This window comes from Poeciliopsis prolifica, unplaced genomic scaffold (genome assembly GCF_027474105.1).
Source record: "Poeciliopsis prolifica strain line A6 unplaced genomic scaffold, Auburn_PproV2 SCAFFOLD084, whole genome shotgun sequence".
Lineage (NCBI taxonomy): Eukaryota > Metazoa > Chordata > Actinopteri > Cyprinodontiformes > Poeciliidae > Poeciliopsis > Poeciliopsis prolifica.
The window spans coordinates 960,001-980,269 of record NW_026562459.1 but is presented as its reverse complement, the minus strand read 5'-3'; the positions used below and the strand labels follow the sequence as shown (position 1 = coordinate 980,269).

At 40.2% G+C, this 20,269-nt stretch overlaps 1 protein-coding gene across 2 annotated transcripts in view; it reads left to right on the top strand.

Moving 5' to 3' along the window:
• The window catches only part of LOC129353128 (receptor-type tyrosine-protein phosphatase N2-like), a 155,235-nt gene that overhangs the window by 121,115 nt on the left and 13,851 nt on the right, over positions 1-20,269 (top strand). For both annotated transcript variants that reach the window (XM_055022351.1, XM_055022350.1), the window contains exons 14-19: positions 447-644; positions 7,022-7,169; positions 8,253-8,326; positions 12,754-12,831; positions 15,929-16,048; positions 16,865-17,031. In XM_055022351.1, coding sequence (XP_054878326.1) covers positions 447-644; positions 7,022-7,169; positions 8,253-8,326; positions 12,754-12,831; positions 15,929-16,048; positions 16,865-17,031 — 785 coding nt within the window. The remainder of the gene's footprint in view (positions 1-446; positions 645-7,021; positions 7,170-8,252; positions 8,327-12,753; positions 12,832-15,928; positions 16,049-16,864; positions 17,032-20,269) is intronic.

The window sequence follows — 20,269 nt, the reverse complement described above, 5'->3', positions numbered from 1 at the left end:
CTTTTGAAATCTTTTTGAAAACTTGTGGCGTCACCCCGGTTCCTGTGGCTCATGTTGAACCCCACTTTCCCTAACGTTCATTCCCAATCTGTAAAGTAAGAGTCTCAATGTCAAAGTGATCGGTAAAACCCTGAAAGTGCTTTATGAATGCAGTCCATCTACATTTGATGTCACGTTTTATTACGTAATTAGAGTTAAGTGCAGTGATGGCTTTACTCTGACTGAGCGGCATTTGATCTGACAGGATGGATATTTTATCCACATCCAACCACATTTGTTATGTCTTTACTCTGTAGTCTCCAGCTGCCAGGTTTCACATGGTCCCTGTGAAGACTAGGTGATAAAGAGTATCTGTCATGTGTCGTATAACTACATCACGTCTCTTCATGACTTGTTTTCCATCAAGGTGAGCTGTGATTGATGAGTCCATGTCCCTCGCTCTGCAGGAACTGTGTCGGCAGCGCATGTCGGTCAAACCTTCTGTGGACCGTCCTGAGCCCATTTCCTCCAGGATCAACAGCGTCTCGTCTCAGTTCAGCGATGGCGGTCCGGCCATCAGCCCCTCCGGGCGCGGCAGCATCTCCTCCTGGAGCGAGGAGCCCGCCCACTCCAACATGGACATCTCCACTGGTCACATGATACTGGTGAGTCTCCAGCTCAGTCGCTTTACTGTTATTTTGCTGACTCATCTTTCACATCTAAAATGAAGCATTTTGTGATCATGAAATATTTCAGATCAATATTTGATACATTTTAAATCTACATTTTGTTGTTTGTTGAGTTTGGATTTGCTTCACTCATCCATATTTTGGGATATTCAGATTAAAACATGCAACTGTTTCAGCAATGAGCATCAAAAGTCATTTCAAAGGGAAGCTTTGAACCTAGATTAAAAAAAAAACTTTATAAGAGGAGGAATTATGTGCTTAAATACCTAATTCCTAATAAAAACCAAGTAGATGGAGTTTTTAATCCTGCAGATTATATTTCCAAAACTTACATCAGTTTTTGATGTCTAACAGTGATTAAATTCAACCAAGAAGAAACTTTTTCTTCACTTCTTGTTTAAAAGATGCATTCTGCTTTGTAGAACTGAACTGTGGTCCAGAGCAGTAAAAGCAGGGACTTTAAGGACGACTTGTGGTCAGATGAAGGAGGATGTGATGTTTCACAACTTAAACTGCTTACAAAGACATTGATGGTCAGAAAAATGCACTGAAACATCATCCGACGTCAAAGTTTCCACTTCGAAAATGGGAGAAACTCTGATTCAAGGGAACATAAACAAGGGAATATCCAGATATTTCCCCTGGATCATCTTTGAGATTTTATGCTTAAATTACTGCTAAGATATTTCATCTTTACAGCTCCTTATCAAAATTATAAAAAGCATGCAAGCACAATGTCTACATATTAATGTCCATCATCCATGACCTGATAAAGCGTCCTTTGCTCCCTTCATCTTCCTCTCTGTCGTTCCTGAAAGCTTTTTTTTTCGAGAGCTAGCTGAACTATTTTGGCCTCGTGTGAAACATGGCCGTCTATTTTCCTGCACACACAGAACATTCCCTTCACGTGCAAACTCTTGTTCCTCTCATCTTTCCCCCATTCTGCGTGTCTCTGCGCCTCTGTACATCTCATTACACCCACAGCTTCTATAAGCAGCCCTCTCAGCCTCGTCTGTTCCCGCAGATGAAAATCTCGATTGAACCTCAGTTGCATTCTGTCGAGTGCCATCGTAATTTCGATGTACAGCTACTCACTTCAACAGCCCACCTCCTCTTCATCCCTCCCCTCCTCTCTCGCTCTCCATGTATTATGAAGCTGCCAGCGAGATGTGATAAAGCAGGCTGCTCCTTTTTTTTTTTTTCTCATTTTTTTGATGTGTTCAAAGATTCTAATTACCCATGAGATTTGTGTACGGCTGAAATGACTCCCTCTGCAGCCTCTGCAGTGAGTCCCTCTGTTGTTCCACGCAGGCACACAATCAAGCTAAAATATTTCTTTGACAAGCGCAGCCACAGCACAGAATAGCTCTTGCATTTGAAGTGCTCAGGTTATATGTGGCTGTAAATAAATTTGAGTTTGTTGACAAATAGAGGTGAACATGTTCAGGTAGATTTTCTTGTTGAAGCTGATAGGAAGAAGAAAATTCATAATTACATACTAAATTAATTCATGTAATGCATGGGGTCAAGATACTGGCTCACATTATGCAGCATTAGAATATTTGTAATATGTAAATAAGGTGAGGAGTTCAGCTGGTCATTGAATTGTAAATTATGTCATTCTGAAAATAATATACTATGAAACATTGTTTTAATACTGAGATATTACCATTAAAAATGTGTAAATGTCAGATTAGGTAACGAATTTATTTTAAAAAAAAAACAGATATGGATCACATCTACATTGATTAGCAGACTCACACTTAGTTGTAATGTGCAGTTGATCAGAGGAAACTTTGAGCTTCCTTGTTGAATTTGATGGTTCCAGCTGATCTGAGCTGCTGGAGTCAGAGCCACGGCTGCCGGCAGCACCATGGACAGCTCCTACTGCTCAGTGATGCAGGTCTGAAGCAGCGCATCCATTACTGTCTCACATCAGCAGCAGAAGCTTTGGAAAGACCTAACAATCCAACACTTTTTATGGACTCAAAATGTAAACTTTTCGAAGCTGAAGGACGTGTGATTTGTTCTCTAATAATTGTTTACAAATAATTTGTACTCACTGGGTTATGAGAAAAGAAGTGGGTTTTCAACCTGCAGCAGAATGAAGATGCAGACCGGATTCCTGCAAGTTCCCCAAAACAGCTGAGAAAATGTTTACAGAAATTAATTTTCATAACGTGAGGAAACCAGAGCAGTTTGTTTCTGGTTGGTTGTCAAAGTTTTGACTTGTTGCCTGAGGAATCGTCCATGCTTGAAAACTCACAGTGACTGACTGATATCAGCGCCATTCAAGTGCCTCCTGTTGCTGAATGCAGGAAAAAAAAATCATAAATGTTTAAAATTTGTTTTATTGCAAGTCTTTCAAACTACATTACATCATATATCATCTCCAGCTGCTCCGTTTTCCTCTCCTTTTTAATACTTTTGGATTAGACATTTTTGTTTTATTTTTTTTCCTTCTTTTCTTTCCATCATTTCTTTTTTTTTTTTTTTTTGCTTTGTACCCACGTTTTGGAACAGTGCCTGTTTGTGTGACTGCTCATATTTCCATCTTGCAGTCAAAACTGTCAGCCGAACAAAAATATTCACACTTACAAGAGACCTCATTTCGAATTCCCACCGTGATGTTAAGTGCAGACAGGAGCCGCAGGAGCAGAGGGTTTCCTGGCAACAAACCGGGGCCCCGGTCGACATGTTTGAGGGGGAAACTCAAGAGACTGGAAACATTTTTAGTATTTTTTAGGAGCGATATCACATCAGGAGTCACAATCCGTTGCGAAGCAGCGAGAAAAGAAAAAGTAAATATTTGATCTGACGGTGCGGCCCGTCCTCGGATGAGGCAACTGCTGAGCAATTATTAAGAAACTACGACTTAAGAGGAAGAATTGACATTGCCACTGATGAGTTGCTTTTCCCCTCCTCACCCCCGCTCAAATATTAATTGCCACTTGTAAACCTCTGGCAAATTGTGTCTTCTTCTACTCAGTGACTTTAATATGAGGAGAACCAGCTTTCACCATCTTATCCAAGTTAATGTAGCTCCCCAGTGACGGTCTCTTTGAGGACCCTTCACCACCCCCACATCCTCTTTGCCTGTGTCTTAAGTGGATTAGGCCACTCTCTATATAAAGCACATTATCTTGTCCTTTGTTGCTGGCCAAGTAAGTGTCATAGATTATGTTGCTGCTGGAGACTCCGCTGAGATTTGCCTTGCTGGGAATGTGTCTCCTTGCTTTTTCGTTGCTCTCCTCCAGGCCAGGCGGGATGTGATACGCGAAGTTGGAGTAGGTCACAACGCAAATGGGGGGAGGAAGAACCGGCGTCGGGAAATGGATGTTAAATCACTTTAATATGGTCAGCTGAAGAGGGGAAAGACTGAGCTGCAGAGACGATGGACTCATGTAACGGGATGATGTCAGCTTCTAAAACTGAGGCAGCTGCTTCTGCAAATAAAACTGGATGTATTTTAACACCTGAATTATAAACTGAGGCTCACTGGATATTCATCATCTGAGTGAGAGAATCCCTGCAGACGCCTGCAGTACTACGGTCTTCCTGTCTGCCTGCAGTTTGAAACTAAACACGTCGCCTTCAACATGTCAGGACTCCTAAACACGTGGAGGTGCTTCCGTGTGATTGGCTGAGTCATCATTTCTTAGGCTTGTGCAACATGGCTGATACAAGATGCATCTCTGATTCAAGAAAACAATATGGCATAATATGATTCTCCACTCTATCACCATGCAGATCTATTCAGTTAACCAAAGCTATTGATTATCATTGATTAACTCAAACAATCAGTTAAGATTCCTCCTTTATTTTACTGGTTTTCCTGGAGTCAGACCTGGCCGCAGGTGAAACTCGATATTCGTCAGGTTAGGAATGACAAACACCAGGGAATAACTGAATTCCTCCAATACGTGAAAAGAACCTTCTCTGAAATTGCGTATTTTAATAAATCAAACATCAAATGTACCATAATATGTATTAATACACACAGTGGAAACTGTCTTAACACCGCCTAACATTCACCATCTGTGCAGCCAATCAGCATCAAGGAAACTAAATGATAAATGCGTTTTCTCTTGATGCCATTTTTAGGCCTCTTCAATTTGTTCAAAACTCAAAAACCCTTCCAGAAACCCTAAAACCTTTGCCTGCTTTAAAAAGACAAAAATTATATCTGGCGCAGTAGAAGACGGTGGGTGGTTTCACTTTTCCTCTTCTGGAAGTATAAAAAAGAAATGGTTTATTTGGTATTAACAGAAATAAAACACTAAATAAGAATGTGATAAAGGGCAGAGTTTCATTCTGGCCTCTCTTCCTTGCTGAGTAACTGCACCCTGCTGTGATTTCTTCCACCCACTTCCCCTTTTCATTCGCCGTCTCAGTCGAACCAAAATGGCTCCTGCATTATGTCACCTCCCATGCTGCCTGGCTTCCATGCTGCTCTTTCCTACAGGTGCTTCTGGATGGTGCGTCAGAGCCACAATGGCAACTCCGGTAGCGTTTTTTATTGAGCACCTTTGGCAGCTGCGCGCCTCCACCCCCCCCTGCTGTAAGGGGATTATTCAGTGTTTGGCCGCCACATGGTGATCTCAGCACCTCCTGATTGGATTGCAATAATCCCTTTACACAGCCACAAAACCCTATTACTCTGGCATTAGAGGGGGGAGAGGCAGGGTAGGGGGTAAAGGGCAGTTGGGGGCATCTAATTTGGACAGTGCATGTTTGAAAGTGTCTTCTGATGGATTCATGTAAATTTCTGTAAGTTTGTTTCATGTGAGTTGCATTTGGTTTCTGCCTCCTGTTTATTTTTGTGTTTTTCTTTGTCTGTGTGGGTGGACTTGTTCTCTGTCATTATTTGGACCTCCTGCCATTAATAAGCACAATTCAGGTTGAGGTTTCCACCATCCGACCTCCTGTTACATCATGGCTGCTTTTAGGAAGTATAATGGGGGGAAGCGACCCAGGAAGGAACGGCTAATGTTACACTGTGCATGTCATCACCAACTGGGCACACAGAAAGACCTAAAGGACAATTTTCCTCCATCTTCCTCAGCTGCTGCTTCCTTTTTATGAACAAACTTTTTTTCATTTCAGCCCAGAGCCATTAGGCCTTTTTTGGAAGCTAATTCTGATTAAGATAAGCCCCTCGTTTGTAATTGTCGCCATAAATCACAGGCAGATCCATTTAAAGAATCCTTTCGGACCCTCATCTATTAAAGACGGTGGCCGGTACTTTGCGTGCGTTCGCCGCCGATTCTCGACTCAGAAACAAAGCTGCATCAGATACGGCCAACGACGACTTTTCCACTTGTTTTGGTCTGGAGCCAAGTTACTTTAAGGGCGATTGTTCAAAGTCACCTTGCCGCCTTTAATTATGAAAACTGACTGAATGTAGGTAATAACGAGGATGAAACTGGCCATCATGACTCGGAGCAGGAGTAGATTAAACAGGCGCACAGTGATTAAAATGACATTGGTGCATCTAATAAACTGAATAAATTACGCGTGTGGACATTTAGATATGAGGCTAATGAGGTGTCTAAATGATTTGTTTTTCTTTTAATCTTCAGAGAAGATCATCTGAAGAGAATCTTCTTGTGGTTCAGAAACACGGTTCAGCTCAACTACGTATTCTTTTATTTGGTGCCACGATTTGTCCGGATTTCTTGAACTGTTGAATTTTAGATAATCTCCAACTGCAACATAAATTCTCATGAGAAAGGTTGTGTTCTTTCATAAAAGAAGCGGAGCCTTGTTGTTTAAGCTAATTCTCAAGAAGTGAAATGTATGTATTTTACTGTGATTTTAAGATATAGACATAATAATTGTTTCTTAAATATTTTTCCACATTTTCCCACAATGAAAGCCTTTGAAGTCTTTGTCTGAGTTGCACACCCACATATCATATTTTTTTTCCATTCTTCTTTGTACAGTAACTCAATCCCAGTTTAAATTGAGATAATCTGTAAATATCAAATTTGAGGTTTTACCACAGATTATTAATTGTATTTGAATCTGAACTTTGACTGGGCCGCTCAAACACATGAGTATGATTTAATGTGAGCCAGTCCGTCCATGGTTAACCCCTTAATGGATAACAGCTGATATTAAGACGCTTAATCTCTCAATGTTGGGGTTTCAGGTTTAAAGGTTTATTTCTCCTTCCCATTCAGTGTGTAATGTATATTGTTCTGCCACAGAATCAGATCAAAATTCATTGATCTGTAGAAAACGCTGGAAAGTTCCTAAAGGAATCGGTTCAATGTTTGTACACTGAATCTCCTTCTTCCCCACATGAATATTTTAACTTTCTGCACTTTCTCTCATCCTGTCTCCTTCAGTCTTATATGGAGGATCACCTGAAGAATAAGGACCGCCTGGCGAAGGAATGGGAGGCTCTGTGTGCTTATCAGGCTGAACCCAACGCAACCACCACCGGCCTGAAGAACGGCAATGCAAAGAAGAACCGCTCCACTGCTGTGGTGGCATGTAAGCTCAAACACGTCCTTGCTTTATTTTCTTTTTGATAAGAGTACAAAAGTGTAAAACTTCCTCTTATTTCTTTCCGCTTTACAGTGAAGAGGCCAGATCAATAGTTCTCTCGGTTTTTGAAGCTTTTCCAAAGCTTTTTTTTTAAAACAAATCTTTAAGAAAATACCAGCCAACGGCCACCAGATTTGGGTTCAGCACCTCCTGGTATCATTCAGACATGGAGGCGTTAAACTCTCTGTCTCTGTTTTCCAGGCCTTTTGTCTATAATCAGAAACTAGGATCAGATGCAGCGAGCAGAAGGGTTGTAAATTAGTTTTCTATTAAAGCGCTCCTGCACAGGCCTCATCAATGATTAAAATTTCTAAGCCTTTGTGGAAATGGCTCCATCTAGGAAAAAAAGGAAAAAGTGCTGTCCCAGTCTCTGCAGCGGGCCGAGGCTTAATAAAATCCAGATTGTGAAGTGGGAAAGCGGTTTGTCGAGAATAAATTGCGCTTCCAATTTGAAGCACCTTAAGCTTCTGTGAGCGTGAAAAAAAACTGAACTGTTTTTGCCAATTAAGCTGGTGAGGTTTGACTTCTGTTGAATAATAAAATTTTATTAAAAAATGAAGCAAAGATGATGAGCAGCACATCTGCTTGAAGCTAAAAAGAAGCTTTTCAAGTCTCTGGATGCACAAGTCACTATCTTAGCCCTAAAATGTCCTTGGATTTCTGCTTGTACTTCTGTAATCTTTGGGATCAGTGTGATATCCCTTTGATTAAACCTTTGACACATCAGTGCACCCGCAGTTTCAGAGCTTCACTGTAGAAAGTTTGAAGTGTGGTGACAATTTGTTAGATCTTTTTGGATGAAGGGAGAGATTTAGGGATTAACTCATCAAACTTCAAGGAGCATCTCCATTTTTTTTCTCCACCAGTTCCGTCGTGAGCTGAAGATTAACTTGATTCATTATAACAGAAAATGCAAGTTATGTTTCAAAAGTTTGGTCAGCAGATATGCCAACTAAACATGGTGTTTTCACTCTAAAACTTGCTTGAGTGAAACAAAAAAATTGCTGAATCCTTCATTTTTTGTTCCAGATGATCACTCCAGAATCACCTTGAAGGTGGAGAACAGCCAAGGCAACTCCGACTACATCAATGCCAGCCCAGTAGTAAGCACCTCATCTGCTTTCTAAACTCTGCATTTCACAGCTCCACCCCCCGTGGGGCGTCACAGCAACACAAGCAGTCTAGCGTTGCCCGATGTAAATTTTGATGCAACGCTTGCTTAACTTCGGTGGCAGACTCGCAGTGAGCCCGCGTTCTCCGCCATGAATATTAACGATCTCCGTACAACAGACACCCCGGGCGGGTGTTCGTTCAGAGGAAGGACATGCACAGGATTCGCTTTACATTTGGTGGAACTCAAATTGATCTGCGGGGTCTTGGGAAATGATTGTTTCTGACCTTGGGTTATGCTAATTCAACGCTGCTTTGTGTTTACTGTTGCGCCTGTGCTCGGCCTGCTGAGCCCCGTTCCCGGCACAGTACCGGCTTAAGGAGGGAAAGCAGCCTGCAGGAAGGAAACGGGTGGGGGAGGGGGGAGAGAAAAAGAGCCATGTGAATTCAGTAAGTGAGGGAATCAATTTGGAAACCAGTGTTGGAATAGTAGGTTTATGCTTCCCTCGAGGCAGATACACTGGTATTCCATTAAAAGCAACAGAAACACTATGCATTTGAAATCTGGGCGCCACACCAAAAAGTGTCTCACTCTCTGCGTATGTGAGGGTGTGTGTGTGTGTGTGTGTGTGTGTGTGTGTGTGTGTGTGTGTGTGTGTGTGTGTGTGTGTGTGTGTGCGTATGTGCGCACGTCAGCAAGAAACCAAAGAAATCCAAACTATTGGAGAACAAAAGAGCAACTCTGTCGAACGTCAAAAATGCAACAACAGAACCGACACAGAAACCAACGCATGAAGCCGCTCATGTCCGAAGAGGAGCACAAGCTCTGCCAGGGCGCACATGCATGAAGCAGTAAACACACGCACACACACAACATAAAAGAAACAGCAAACACCCACACTGACACACGATCACTGTCAGGCGTACGCTCCCACCTCCCACACGCTCTATTAATACAGCAGGCTGGATGTGAACGTATGGCGGATGCTGCGCTTCTTTGAGGAATTTCCTCCATCCTTCGCTCGCCCACGCTCCGACCAAAGGAAGAGGACCGTGTTTGGGATCTTCTTCCAGCAGCCTGTCAATAACCATAAAACTCGTTTATTAAAAAAGATTATTGGCTGTGGAGCTAAATATAATTCGATTCCCTGCTGTCATGATGGATCAACCGCTTGGTTCTGATGACATTCATTCATTGACTCATACTTGGAAAAATAGAAAAAATTTGATATTTTTTTATTTTACATATATGTATAAATAACCATCAATCTTTTTTCCACAAAAGAAAACAATCGCCTAGAGGTGATGTTTTAATTTAGATGATTGCAGCTGCTTATCAAAAATTGCAGTTTTTTGCTATTTTTCTGGTAAAAAAAATTTACCAGAGAAATTACTGAGGAGGTAAATTTACTAGCACTAGTCCTCACACCCCTTAAACTTAACATTTTATCATTTTAAAATCAAAACGTTAATTTATTTTACTGATATCACATGTGAATATCAGTGAATCTTTTCAATATTTAGCATTGAAAAGATTCAATGCTAAATATTTAACTGGAATCTTGATGTTGAAACAAATGAGATAAATGCAGTTAGGGTGAAAAAAGATTTTGGGATTAGGATTCAGTTTGTAATTAAGTTTATTTGTGTGGAACTGACGTGCCAAAAGGTGTTGAAACCAGAAATAGTCCAGTTACAGGCGGTTGCTGGAGCCTCCAACAGTCAGTCAAACATGAACAACCCAGAAGAAACTCTGTATTTGTCTTTTATAGGAGAAATTTAAAGGGATTGCTTTGCGTTGAGAACAAACCAAGTTTTAGAGAAAGTAAGTAAAAATAGATGCAGCAAAAGTTCTGTTTTGTTCTTTAATAGGAGCCATTGTCGCTCATCCTTAGAAATGGCCTCAGGTGTCACGCGGCAGTAACAGCTTCCCTCGTTGTCAAACTTCCTCCCAGACTTAAGGCTGAGTGATGGAAACATCCACCGGATTTGACTCTTTCTGTCTTAGTGAGGAAGAGACAAAAAGGCAGCAGAAGGGATAATTACATGCGTCACGTCCCACACGTTAGCTTTTTGTTTAAAGCAACAAGTCTGAAAGGTAGTAAGAAAGACGGTTGTCCTTTTCCAGCTGCATTAATGGCAGGGTTTCATTCTGGAGACACTTCGACAAGTCAGAAAGCATTTCGTCTCCGCTGAGATGGAAAAGAAGAAAACGGGATGTCGGGAGATGAAGACAGATGATGAGTTTGCAAAGTCTCCCTGATCCCAGGATCCTGGTTTTCATCATCTTTTTCTGTCAGTTTTATACTTTCTTTATCTCCCAACTTTTTTATGCGGCAAAGCTTTTTCCCGAGAAAAAATATTTGTAAAAAGCGTCCAGGAAACAAATTTGGAGAGTCCATGCTGTGTTGTGCTGTAAGAGTTTCAAACCTACATTAAACTGAAAAAAACACATTAAATTTAGAAAAACATTGAAATTTTCAGGGTTTTTCTTTCTAATATTTAAGAGATAAAATCTTATTTACAAAAGAACTTTGTTTTCTATGAAACCTGTTGACAACTTTGTTTTACATTCAGATCCCACAGTCAATTCACTGCTTTTTGAGTCTCTAGAATTTCAGAGATGCCAAAAAAAATTTAAAACTTTTTCTTTGCACTTTTACAAACAGAATAAACTAATCAGAAATCCAAATCTGTGTTGAAATCCAGATCTGACGAGTCTAAACGTCTGGCAGCTGATCCAGATTCCACCATAACACTGGAAAATCAGAATCTAACGTTAGTATTGCTGTTTCACATTTTGATTCATGTGCAGGTAATAAAATGGCAGCCGAATAAACTAACAAATAAGCTGACTATGTCAGCGTTACATATGGAAGCAATAATAAAGTGAGTTTCCCAGACATGTTTTTCCAATAATTCTGCATTAGGTCTCATTTATGGGACTCTTTGCTCAGGAATGGACGCAGCAAGGTGTAGTTCTTAACTGAAACATCACAAGTTATAAAATAATCAGAATTTCCTTTAATGGAAACTTCTTGTCACAAACAGGAGAACAGCCCTAGAACAACAAAAGTAGATGTAACTACAGGTGAGACATAAACCTCCAAACCTCTGCCTTCATTTTTCTGTCCATGCTGCTTTTCTAGCTGATGTTTTAATGAGCAGAAACCCCCAGCAACATGTCACCTTTTTTCCTTTTCTCTTTCTTTTTTCTGCCTCTGTCTTACTACCTTTTAAGTTCATTAGACATTCATTATTGTTTGGCATTCACAAAAGCCACCGAGGACCATTAAAGACAATTTGGTGTTCGGAAAAGCCCGAGAAATTATCCGTCTTCCTTCTGTAATTGCCTCCAGCTAAATTGGTCACGCCAATTATTACATTTACCGTACAATTTGCATGCTAATAAGCGGGGGTGTCACTCACTTCCTGCGCTGGTTCTGCTCGCGCTCCGTCTGCCGTCTCCTGCTCACGACGCCTACACCATCCCTCTGCACTTTTCATTAAGTTGGAGGAGAAGTTGAGTTCCTGTTCAGCCTCTTCTCTGCGAAGCTTCCAGCTGTGAACAGGAGAACGAGGAGGGGAGAAATGGTGCTGTGACACGGTAAATGGTCTACAGTTTCAACCCCAAATGGATTCAGGCTTATAAAGTTCCAGGTTTATTCCCAACACGGGTGGTATTAGAAATGGTTCCCTCCATTTCTCTCTAATGCTGTTAAAGGTTGCAAATGAAAGTGACGCTTTTTTTTTTTCCAGCTTCATTTTCATGGCTCTGCTCATTAGATTTTTTTCTCTTTTTGTGTAACAACGTGTAGAATGTAATAATGATCACTAAGGCAGCTTGAACACGTTTTCAGGCCCAAAATGCTTCACATGCTTCATCTTGTTACTGAAGCAGAAAGAAAATAATGCATGATTCCAAATATTTGGTTTTTTTAACAAATAAAAAACTGAAAAGTGCGTTGTGCAAAATATTCAGCCCCCTTTTCTCTGAGTGCAACCAGTCGCCTTTAGAAGTTGGCTGATGACTGCCAACCCTTAAACTGAGTCCGCCTGTGTGATCTAAGCTCCAGCCGCTGTGTGACGCCTCGGCGGTCGCTTCAGAGAATATTGGGCAGCAAACAACATTATATTTGACAGAATATGGAAAAGGCCAAGAGATATTAATACTTTTGCAAGCCACTGTATGCATATATGAGATTACACCAAGTAATTTAGGATTTTTTTGTGAAGTAAATAAAATGTACTCCTTCAAATTCTAGTAAATTAGACTGAAGTTTGTGGTTGTAAAAAGAAAAAATGTTAAAAAAAAAAAGTTCAAGACTTAGTATATGAACATAAAAAATGACATGTATTTAAGGAATGAAGAGAACAAAGCAAACAGTTTGTTAATCCTTCACTTCCTCTCTCCCTACAGATGGATCATGACCCCAGGAACCCGGCTTATATCGCCACTCAGGGTCCCCTGCCCTCCACTGTGGCTGATTTCTGGCAGGTAAAACCACCAGAAAATCCACGGGCACAACACATATACACCATTACAACAAAAATCAATACACCCCCCCTTAAACAAGAGCTAGCCGATTTGTTATTAGAGCAGCAACTCACACAGGAGACCGTCTTGTTTTGCGGATGTCATTATTAATCCCTGCTTCCACATAAGGCTCAGTGCCTCCACCACAGCGGCGCACACAGACAGCGCCATACGTCGTTAACGTAGGAGGTGGCAAACACTTTTCCCGCTGTCTCCAATGTTGGATTGGGTTTGAATTGGAGAGCAGAGGATCAATAAGTTATTTTAGCCGGGGTTGGGGTGGAGGGTGTTTGTGCCGGGAGGAAAGGTCGCCTTGTCAAACAAGTAAAGTCTCTGTTAGGTTTGGAAGTGTGCAGGTAACCGTGAACGAGGAACAGGAAGAAAATAAAAGTAGTTCAAGGTAGACCATGTTCTCTCAACAGCTCCGGAATGAAATCCTCAAAACAAAAGATGAAAACAATGTTTTTTTTCATCCAATCTGAAATGACAAGTTTCTGTCAAAGCACAGAAAAACAAACGACTTACATGATGAGTAAGTCGTCTCAGATGAAGTATTTTAAATTTCCACCTGTTTGATAAAAATTTTACTGAATTTAATTCAATTATTTGTAATGATTTCATTTCCAGCTCCAGTTTTGCTTAAGACAATCTAGTTAAATCGAACTCATCCTAAATAAATTTGTCATTTTTCAAAATGCGTACAATCAAATTCGCTGTTCTATTGGGACAAATAAAACGTGATTTAATTCCAAAAAATTCAGTCAAATTCACTTGAATATTCAAGGTAATTAAAACACAGTTAGCAAAGGGATTAATTCTTCCCATCTCAAACTAGTTAAATTGGATTAAGCAGGTTCTGGTTCAAAACAACTGATTTCAAAAATATTCACTTCACATTCAATCAATTCCAAAGAATCAATAATTAATTTCAAGCCACATAAAACTCAGATCTAGTCATTCTTTTCAGTGATTAAGAGTCACGTTCCAGTCAGTTCAAATCAAATTTAACTATGTAAATAATTACAGTACACTGTGTCTGATGCAATTTTAGCAATTGATCTAATTTCTCAATGATTTTTGAGTTCAGTTGAGCGCAGCGAATTTGCTATAACTCACTAGACAGTAAAGCTTTATCTACTGGTTTATTCATATTAAATGTGGGATTCTTATAAAGAGCTACACTGTAAAACTAATACACATATTTTTCATAAAGTGCACAATTCTGGCAACATATTAGGATAAATCATGCTGCAATTTTTCATTCATACAAGAGAAAATCTCAGTCACCTCAGTTGTAAGAGCTGAAATATCTTGGTCTTTGTGCGAGGAATGGAAACAAAAAGATGTTAAAAAATCTGTGCTTGAATTGTATTTAAAATAAAGTCTGCTAATAATCTTACAAACCCAGAAATGCATTCAGCTTCCATAAATGTTGGTTTCAGCTGACCTGAGTAGGAATGCTGCCTGCATCTAAAATGAACTGTGACTGAAAATGGAGCACAATTAAATGCTTCAGTAGTACAAAGACATTTTTGTTATTTTTTCTTATTTAAAGAAAAGATGAAGGCAAGTTTGTGAAATCCCATTAGAAAACATATAAAGAGCACAAATCTTTATTCCTTTGAACCATAGAAGAAAAAGTTCAACTCATATGTGAAAAAATGCATTGAGCATTTTTTAGATTTACCGAATGGTAAAGATGAACCTGATGCTAAAAACCTTTGCAAAGTTTGATATCTACACTGTTATGAGACCAGAGGAATCTGCGAAAGTCAGAAGCTACAATATGACAAAGCAGAGTTTAAATTTGAAACCACAACTGTAAAACACAGAGACTATTCTTTAACAAAACACTGTGAGAAATGGTGATTTCATTTAGGGAAGATAAAAACTTAGAAGCCTTCATAAAAAATGGATGAAAAAATGGTGCAAAAATATTCATAAAACTATAAATCAAGTGAAAAAGTAAAGCTTCAGCTGTAGGTGTATCTGTTTCCGCAGGTGAAAACATCTGGAGCTGCTGCTCATTGGTTAACCTCATTCACTGTTTCATCAGACTTCAAAACTGGCCGATGTTGTTACGACACATCCATCATGCTGCAGATCAACCTGCCAGACTTAAAGAATTCAACACGAAGCGCTCGTGGTGCAGTTAACGTTTCACCGGAAAATATGGCTTTGAATAAAATGTGTATTTCACAAAGCTCAGGTTTTGATAAAGGGAGCTCGTCCACGCGGCTCCAGGAGAGTTCTCACCCTGTCAGCTAAAACAAATGAACACCATTTCTCAAGAAAGTGCAACGTCACGGCTTTGGATCCGCGAGGCTAATCAGTAAAGCAGAAGGGAGCGCAGAGGGAGGGGGAGGAGAAGGGGCTGTAACTCAGAACCGACAACAATTAACATCATTTAAATCACCATCCAATGAAGAGCGCGTGCAGCCATCGAGCACAGTCATGTGAGAGTGCTATTGTTTTATAGCTCCCATTAACGGATGGCTGTTATCTCTGATCGGAGAGGAATGGATCTCCTGAGCGGCGCGGCCCGCCCAGCTGTGAGAATATCACCGCCATCAGGAAAAATACGAGCAGGAGGGAACGCTTCGCCGTGGAATGATCCAGTTGAGGGACAGAACGGCCTTTACAGCAACAGTAATTACTTTTCATAGCGCTTGATTTCTAACCAAAGCCTGAGAATGTGAGCGTTCGTTTTCCCTCCCACCCACATAATAGACTCTTCTGTTCTTACAAAATGATAGCAATCTGAATAAATGTGCACTAACATACAACTGTGTGGGTGAGTGTAGATCCATGTCGGAGTCCCAGTTGGCAGACTTCGAAAGGCGTTGTTCATCTTCCAAATGAAGCTCTCTGCCACTTCACACAAATAACTCTATGTGCCAATATGATACTAATATTTGCATTGATCCCGATATAAAACAAATTCTAGTATCAGTGACAATCCAGTAGGGCAAATCCATCCAGTCTAATCCTATACTTTCTGGGTGTCCTGTCCAAAACTGAACCTGAAGGATAATGTGCGTAAGTGTTTTATTTGCAGATGGTGTGGGAGAACGGCTGTGTGGTCATCGTCATGCTGACTCCTCTGGTGGAGAACGGCGTGAAGCAGTGCTACCATTACTGGCCCGACGAAGGATCCAACTTGTACCACATCTACGAGGTAAAGGTCACTCTACCTCGAAATATTTCAGCTCATACCTTTAAGTCATGCTTGAAAATAATCTAAGATAAATCATTTAAATCATTAATGACGTCCAAATCCAAAGCTTTCTAGATGAAACAGAACCATTTTAGTGACCTTTGTTTGACTCTTTGGTGCCAGATTTGTAAACCATCCTTCAGTGTGAAGGCTCAGTTCTTTAATGGTCTGTTAAATCTGAGGCTCTTTTCTCATCCTGTCCACTTATATCTACAATCCCAACTCATTTTGGGCCCACAGAGGCACAGTGCAGCCTTTGACTGCATGAAAATGCATCTACAAACTAGAAAGTCAAAGCACAGGAAGCCATGGCTCCACATTTTAGTTTGATGCTTCTCCACACCTTGAGTTTGCGTTTAGTTGAATGCAAAATGCAGAGTTTTGTTATATGAAGAATGTATGGAAGATTTCCAGGCTCTAATCATCAGTTTTAGCCTTGCTGTGGTGGAGGAAACATTATCAGCATTTCTATACCTGATAAGATCAGATAAGGTCATCATTTCATTGTGCAGCATCAAGCCAGCAGCACCTGCTTTTCTCTCCAAATGCAAATAAAGACTGATGATGATGGCATCATCAGTTTCAAACGTCTTTAAAAACCTCAATGATTTTCCACTCCGTTGTATGCAATCGTAGCCCAGTGCCTGTGTTCTGGGACTCTGCACTCAACAGGAAGATTCATCAAAGACAGCACTCCTTCTGACTGTGTTGTGTTTGTCTTGTTCCATCACAGCAGGCTCTTTTTTAATTCAGCATGTCTGGTCGTTATCCTGGCAGGTGAACCTCGTGTCTGAACACATCTGGTGCGATGATTTTCTGGTTCGGAGCTTCTACCTGAAGAACATGCAGACCAACGAGACGCGCACCGTCACTCAGTTCCACTTCCTGACCTGGCTCAACCAGAACGTCCCGGAGACCAGCCGGACCCTCCTCGACTTCCGCAGGTAGTACTTCAGCCCAGACAATCATGTTTGTTTCTCAAAACGTCTCTAAATACCGAAGGAACCAAATAGGTTTGGAGTGAACATTTGATGCTGCAATTACTCTTTCATCCTCCATGCACACAATGCTGGATTACAACCTGAGTCTGTGGAACCAGCAAGTAATTTCATGTTTATCTCTGCTCACCTACTGATAAACACTTTCAGGCTGAATTGTATTTGAAGTGCTTACGCTTCCCTTTTAATGCGGATTGAGAAGGCTTTGAGCTTTTGCAAGTTGCACTTTAATTCCCAATGAGTCTAATAAATCCTTTTTAATTGAAGTCCTCGTTTGCTCTTTTTTTTATTTTACTTTGATTTGATTGCACAAAGGAAATTCTAATAATTAAAAAAAAAAACTTAATTTGTGGAACAAACTTTTTCAAACTGCATCTTTGGTGCCAACTAGTGTTTACAGTTTCCACACATCTGAAATAAACTCTGATTTTAACTTCAGGAATTAGTATCAAAGTGATATAAACTTACAACTTGGCATATAAAATTTGATGTAACATATATCCTAAAACAAATTTCCTCCACTATGTAAAGCATTTGGTTCTCCTGAACCAAATGGTTTCCACTGTTAATGCATATGAAGCTGTATTTCGTGTCTGTACTATTAAAACAGACATTTATTAATGTTTTTAGTTTGTGTCTAATGCATTTATTTATTTCAACTATTTGCATGTATCTCTGACCAGAAACCCACTGTAAGTGACGGCCGATTTGATCTTAAGACAAAATGTTGAAAGAGAATCAGGAGAAGGTTAAAAAAAAGTACAGCTTTTAAAGATATGCAGTTATATAACCTGGTTATTGCTCCTTTATTCTTACATTTCCATTAAACATACTTGTTTTGAATTTGGAGTTGTGTGATTTATTATTTTAATGTACTGTGAAGGGGTCACTCAGCAGACACAGCCACCATTCATCAACAGTCTCCTTCAGTTAACAGCAAATTGGAAATAAGTCAACAAATATCCACCAAATAATCGAAGTTTCACTTTTGGATAAAACACATTTCAGGAACATCATGCATGCTTCAAAATATTTGACAAGTTTGTTTTGATGTTTTTCACTAAGATGCCCGCTTCCAACACTCTGCATGGGACTCTGGTGTTTTACTAACTCTACGGCTCTCTGGCCTCCATCCTGTTTTCAATTAATGCAGCTTTTACCACTGACCTTATAAAAATTACTTGGAAAAACCAAAGGTTTTAGAAATCCAAATTGCCAATTTTAATGAATAAAAGTTGTTTATTTGCACCATTTTCATAAGAGAAATATCTAAATGCCGTCAGACATCCATGTTTACTTGTGGATGTATTGAGGTGATTCAGCCATGTAATCTTTAATTTGTGGTGCTACTTCTTTCCTGCTCACCTTTGCCCTCTTTTTAACAGATGTACTGTATTACCTGTTAGGTGTGAGCTTTCCTTTCACTCACTGTGGAGTTAGACCCCAGCCTTGTTTCATATATAGAGCTGGTGTCACTGCACATCAATTAGGTGGGATATCGAGAGTCACAGCTTTTCTAAGGGGGCCTGGTGGGCGTCGCCACACACCATCAGTTTGGAAATATTGCCTTTACTCACAGGGCAGCAGGGTCACGACGCAATGAAGGAAGCGTTCTGGGAGATATTTTTCTTTTTTATTGCTGCAGTTATTTCAAAGTGATAATAAAAAAACCTGACCTGTTTTTCTTTTTTTCCTGCTCTGATGTGTTGAAGATAATGGCTGACATATTCCTGTCTGTACGCTTTGGCCAGCATGTAACTCACAGTGGACTGACTGACCAATCCTCTCCAGCTTCTCCCTTCCTGTTTTACCAGCTAACTAGCGGTTGCCAGTGTCATTTTTGTGATGTTGCAGCTAGTAATATGAGTCCAGTTGCATAGTCACAAAAGTGATCATTGGAGACTGTGACTCTACAACCAAGCACCGCTCCTCTTCCTCCCTCCCCACCTTCCTCCTCCTCCTCTCTACCCTCGGTGTGCTCGGTGATCTGAAATGACCTCTTCCCTTTCTGCTTGCTCCTGGTTTGCTTGACTGCCTCCGATCTTCGCTCCTCTCTCACCATGTACCCCTTTCTTTCCTGGTTGCTTTTGTCTTCCTCTCCCTCCCCTTTCCATCCGTCCCTCAGTGAGCTTCTGCTCGTCTTTTCTGAAAACTTCTGACCCGTTGAGCTGAGAATACGCCCAACACAAAGATGAGACTTCTCTCTGTTCTGTCGGCTGCAGGCTGGGAGAAAAGAAGGACAATATTTGCTGCTTCTACTTTTTAAAAAAATTTAATCACATAAATTAAATGCCGACACAGGAGAATTTTTATAAACTTTTGTCAATGTAAAGTATTGATCCACATCATTGTTCAGTAGCATTTTGGACTGTTCATCAGAGCAAATAAAAAATTCTTTGAGTCCAAGTGACTATAAAATTCTAGGACTGTCACAAACTTTGATTCCTAAAGAGTATATTTTCTCCTTTTTTGTTTCTAAGCTGGCAGAGTCTTGTAATATTTTAAAGATCAATATTTCCTTTTTTTTAACTTTAGCTGCTTTCTCGCTTTGTTGTAGTGATTTTATTTGACTATTATGATGTATTGCGAAATGTTTGCTAAAAAGTTAGGAAACTGGCGGACAGAATATACATCAGCTTTAAAAGAAAAACAAAGTAGAAACTAGAAAAAAACAAAACAGTTTGTTGAGTGTGATAAAGTGAAATATATAAATAGGCATAAAAATTGACAACCACGTTCTGCACAGTTTATTTTACTTGATTTTGTCCTTTAGGGTTTGGTTTTTGGAATCATTTTGAGAAAACAATCCATCCTCTTCTTAGTCTGATCAATTCATCCTTTCTTCAGCTCCATGAAATCTGCTGAAACCATTTGGAGAAACGCATCATGGCCTGAAACTTCACTGTTGGAACCCGGCTGCTGGTTTCATGTTGTCCAGTTTGGACTCCAAGCCTTGTGTGTCCAGAATGTTAAACTGCAGCATTTCATGGACTAAATGTTACAGCAAGCGTTAGTCAGGTTTCAGCGTACATTTCTTCAGCAGTATCACACGTTTTTCAAGATAAACATATAGAAAAATCACCTGTTTTTCAATATTCCTTCTGTTTGTTGGTTCGACAGCAGAAAGCTGTTTGCATGTATCTTTTGTTTCATAATGAAAGTAATTTGCCCAGAATATAAAACT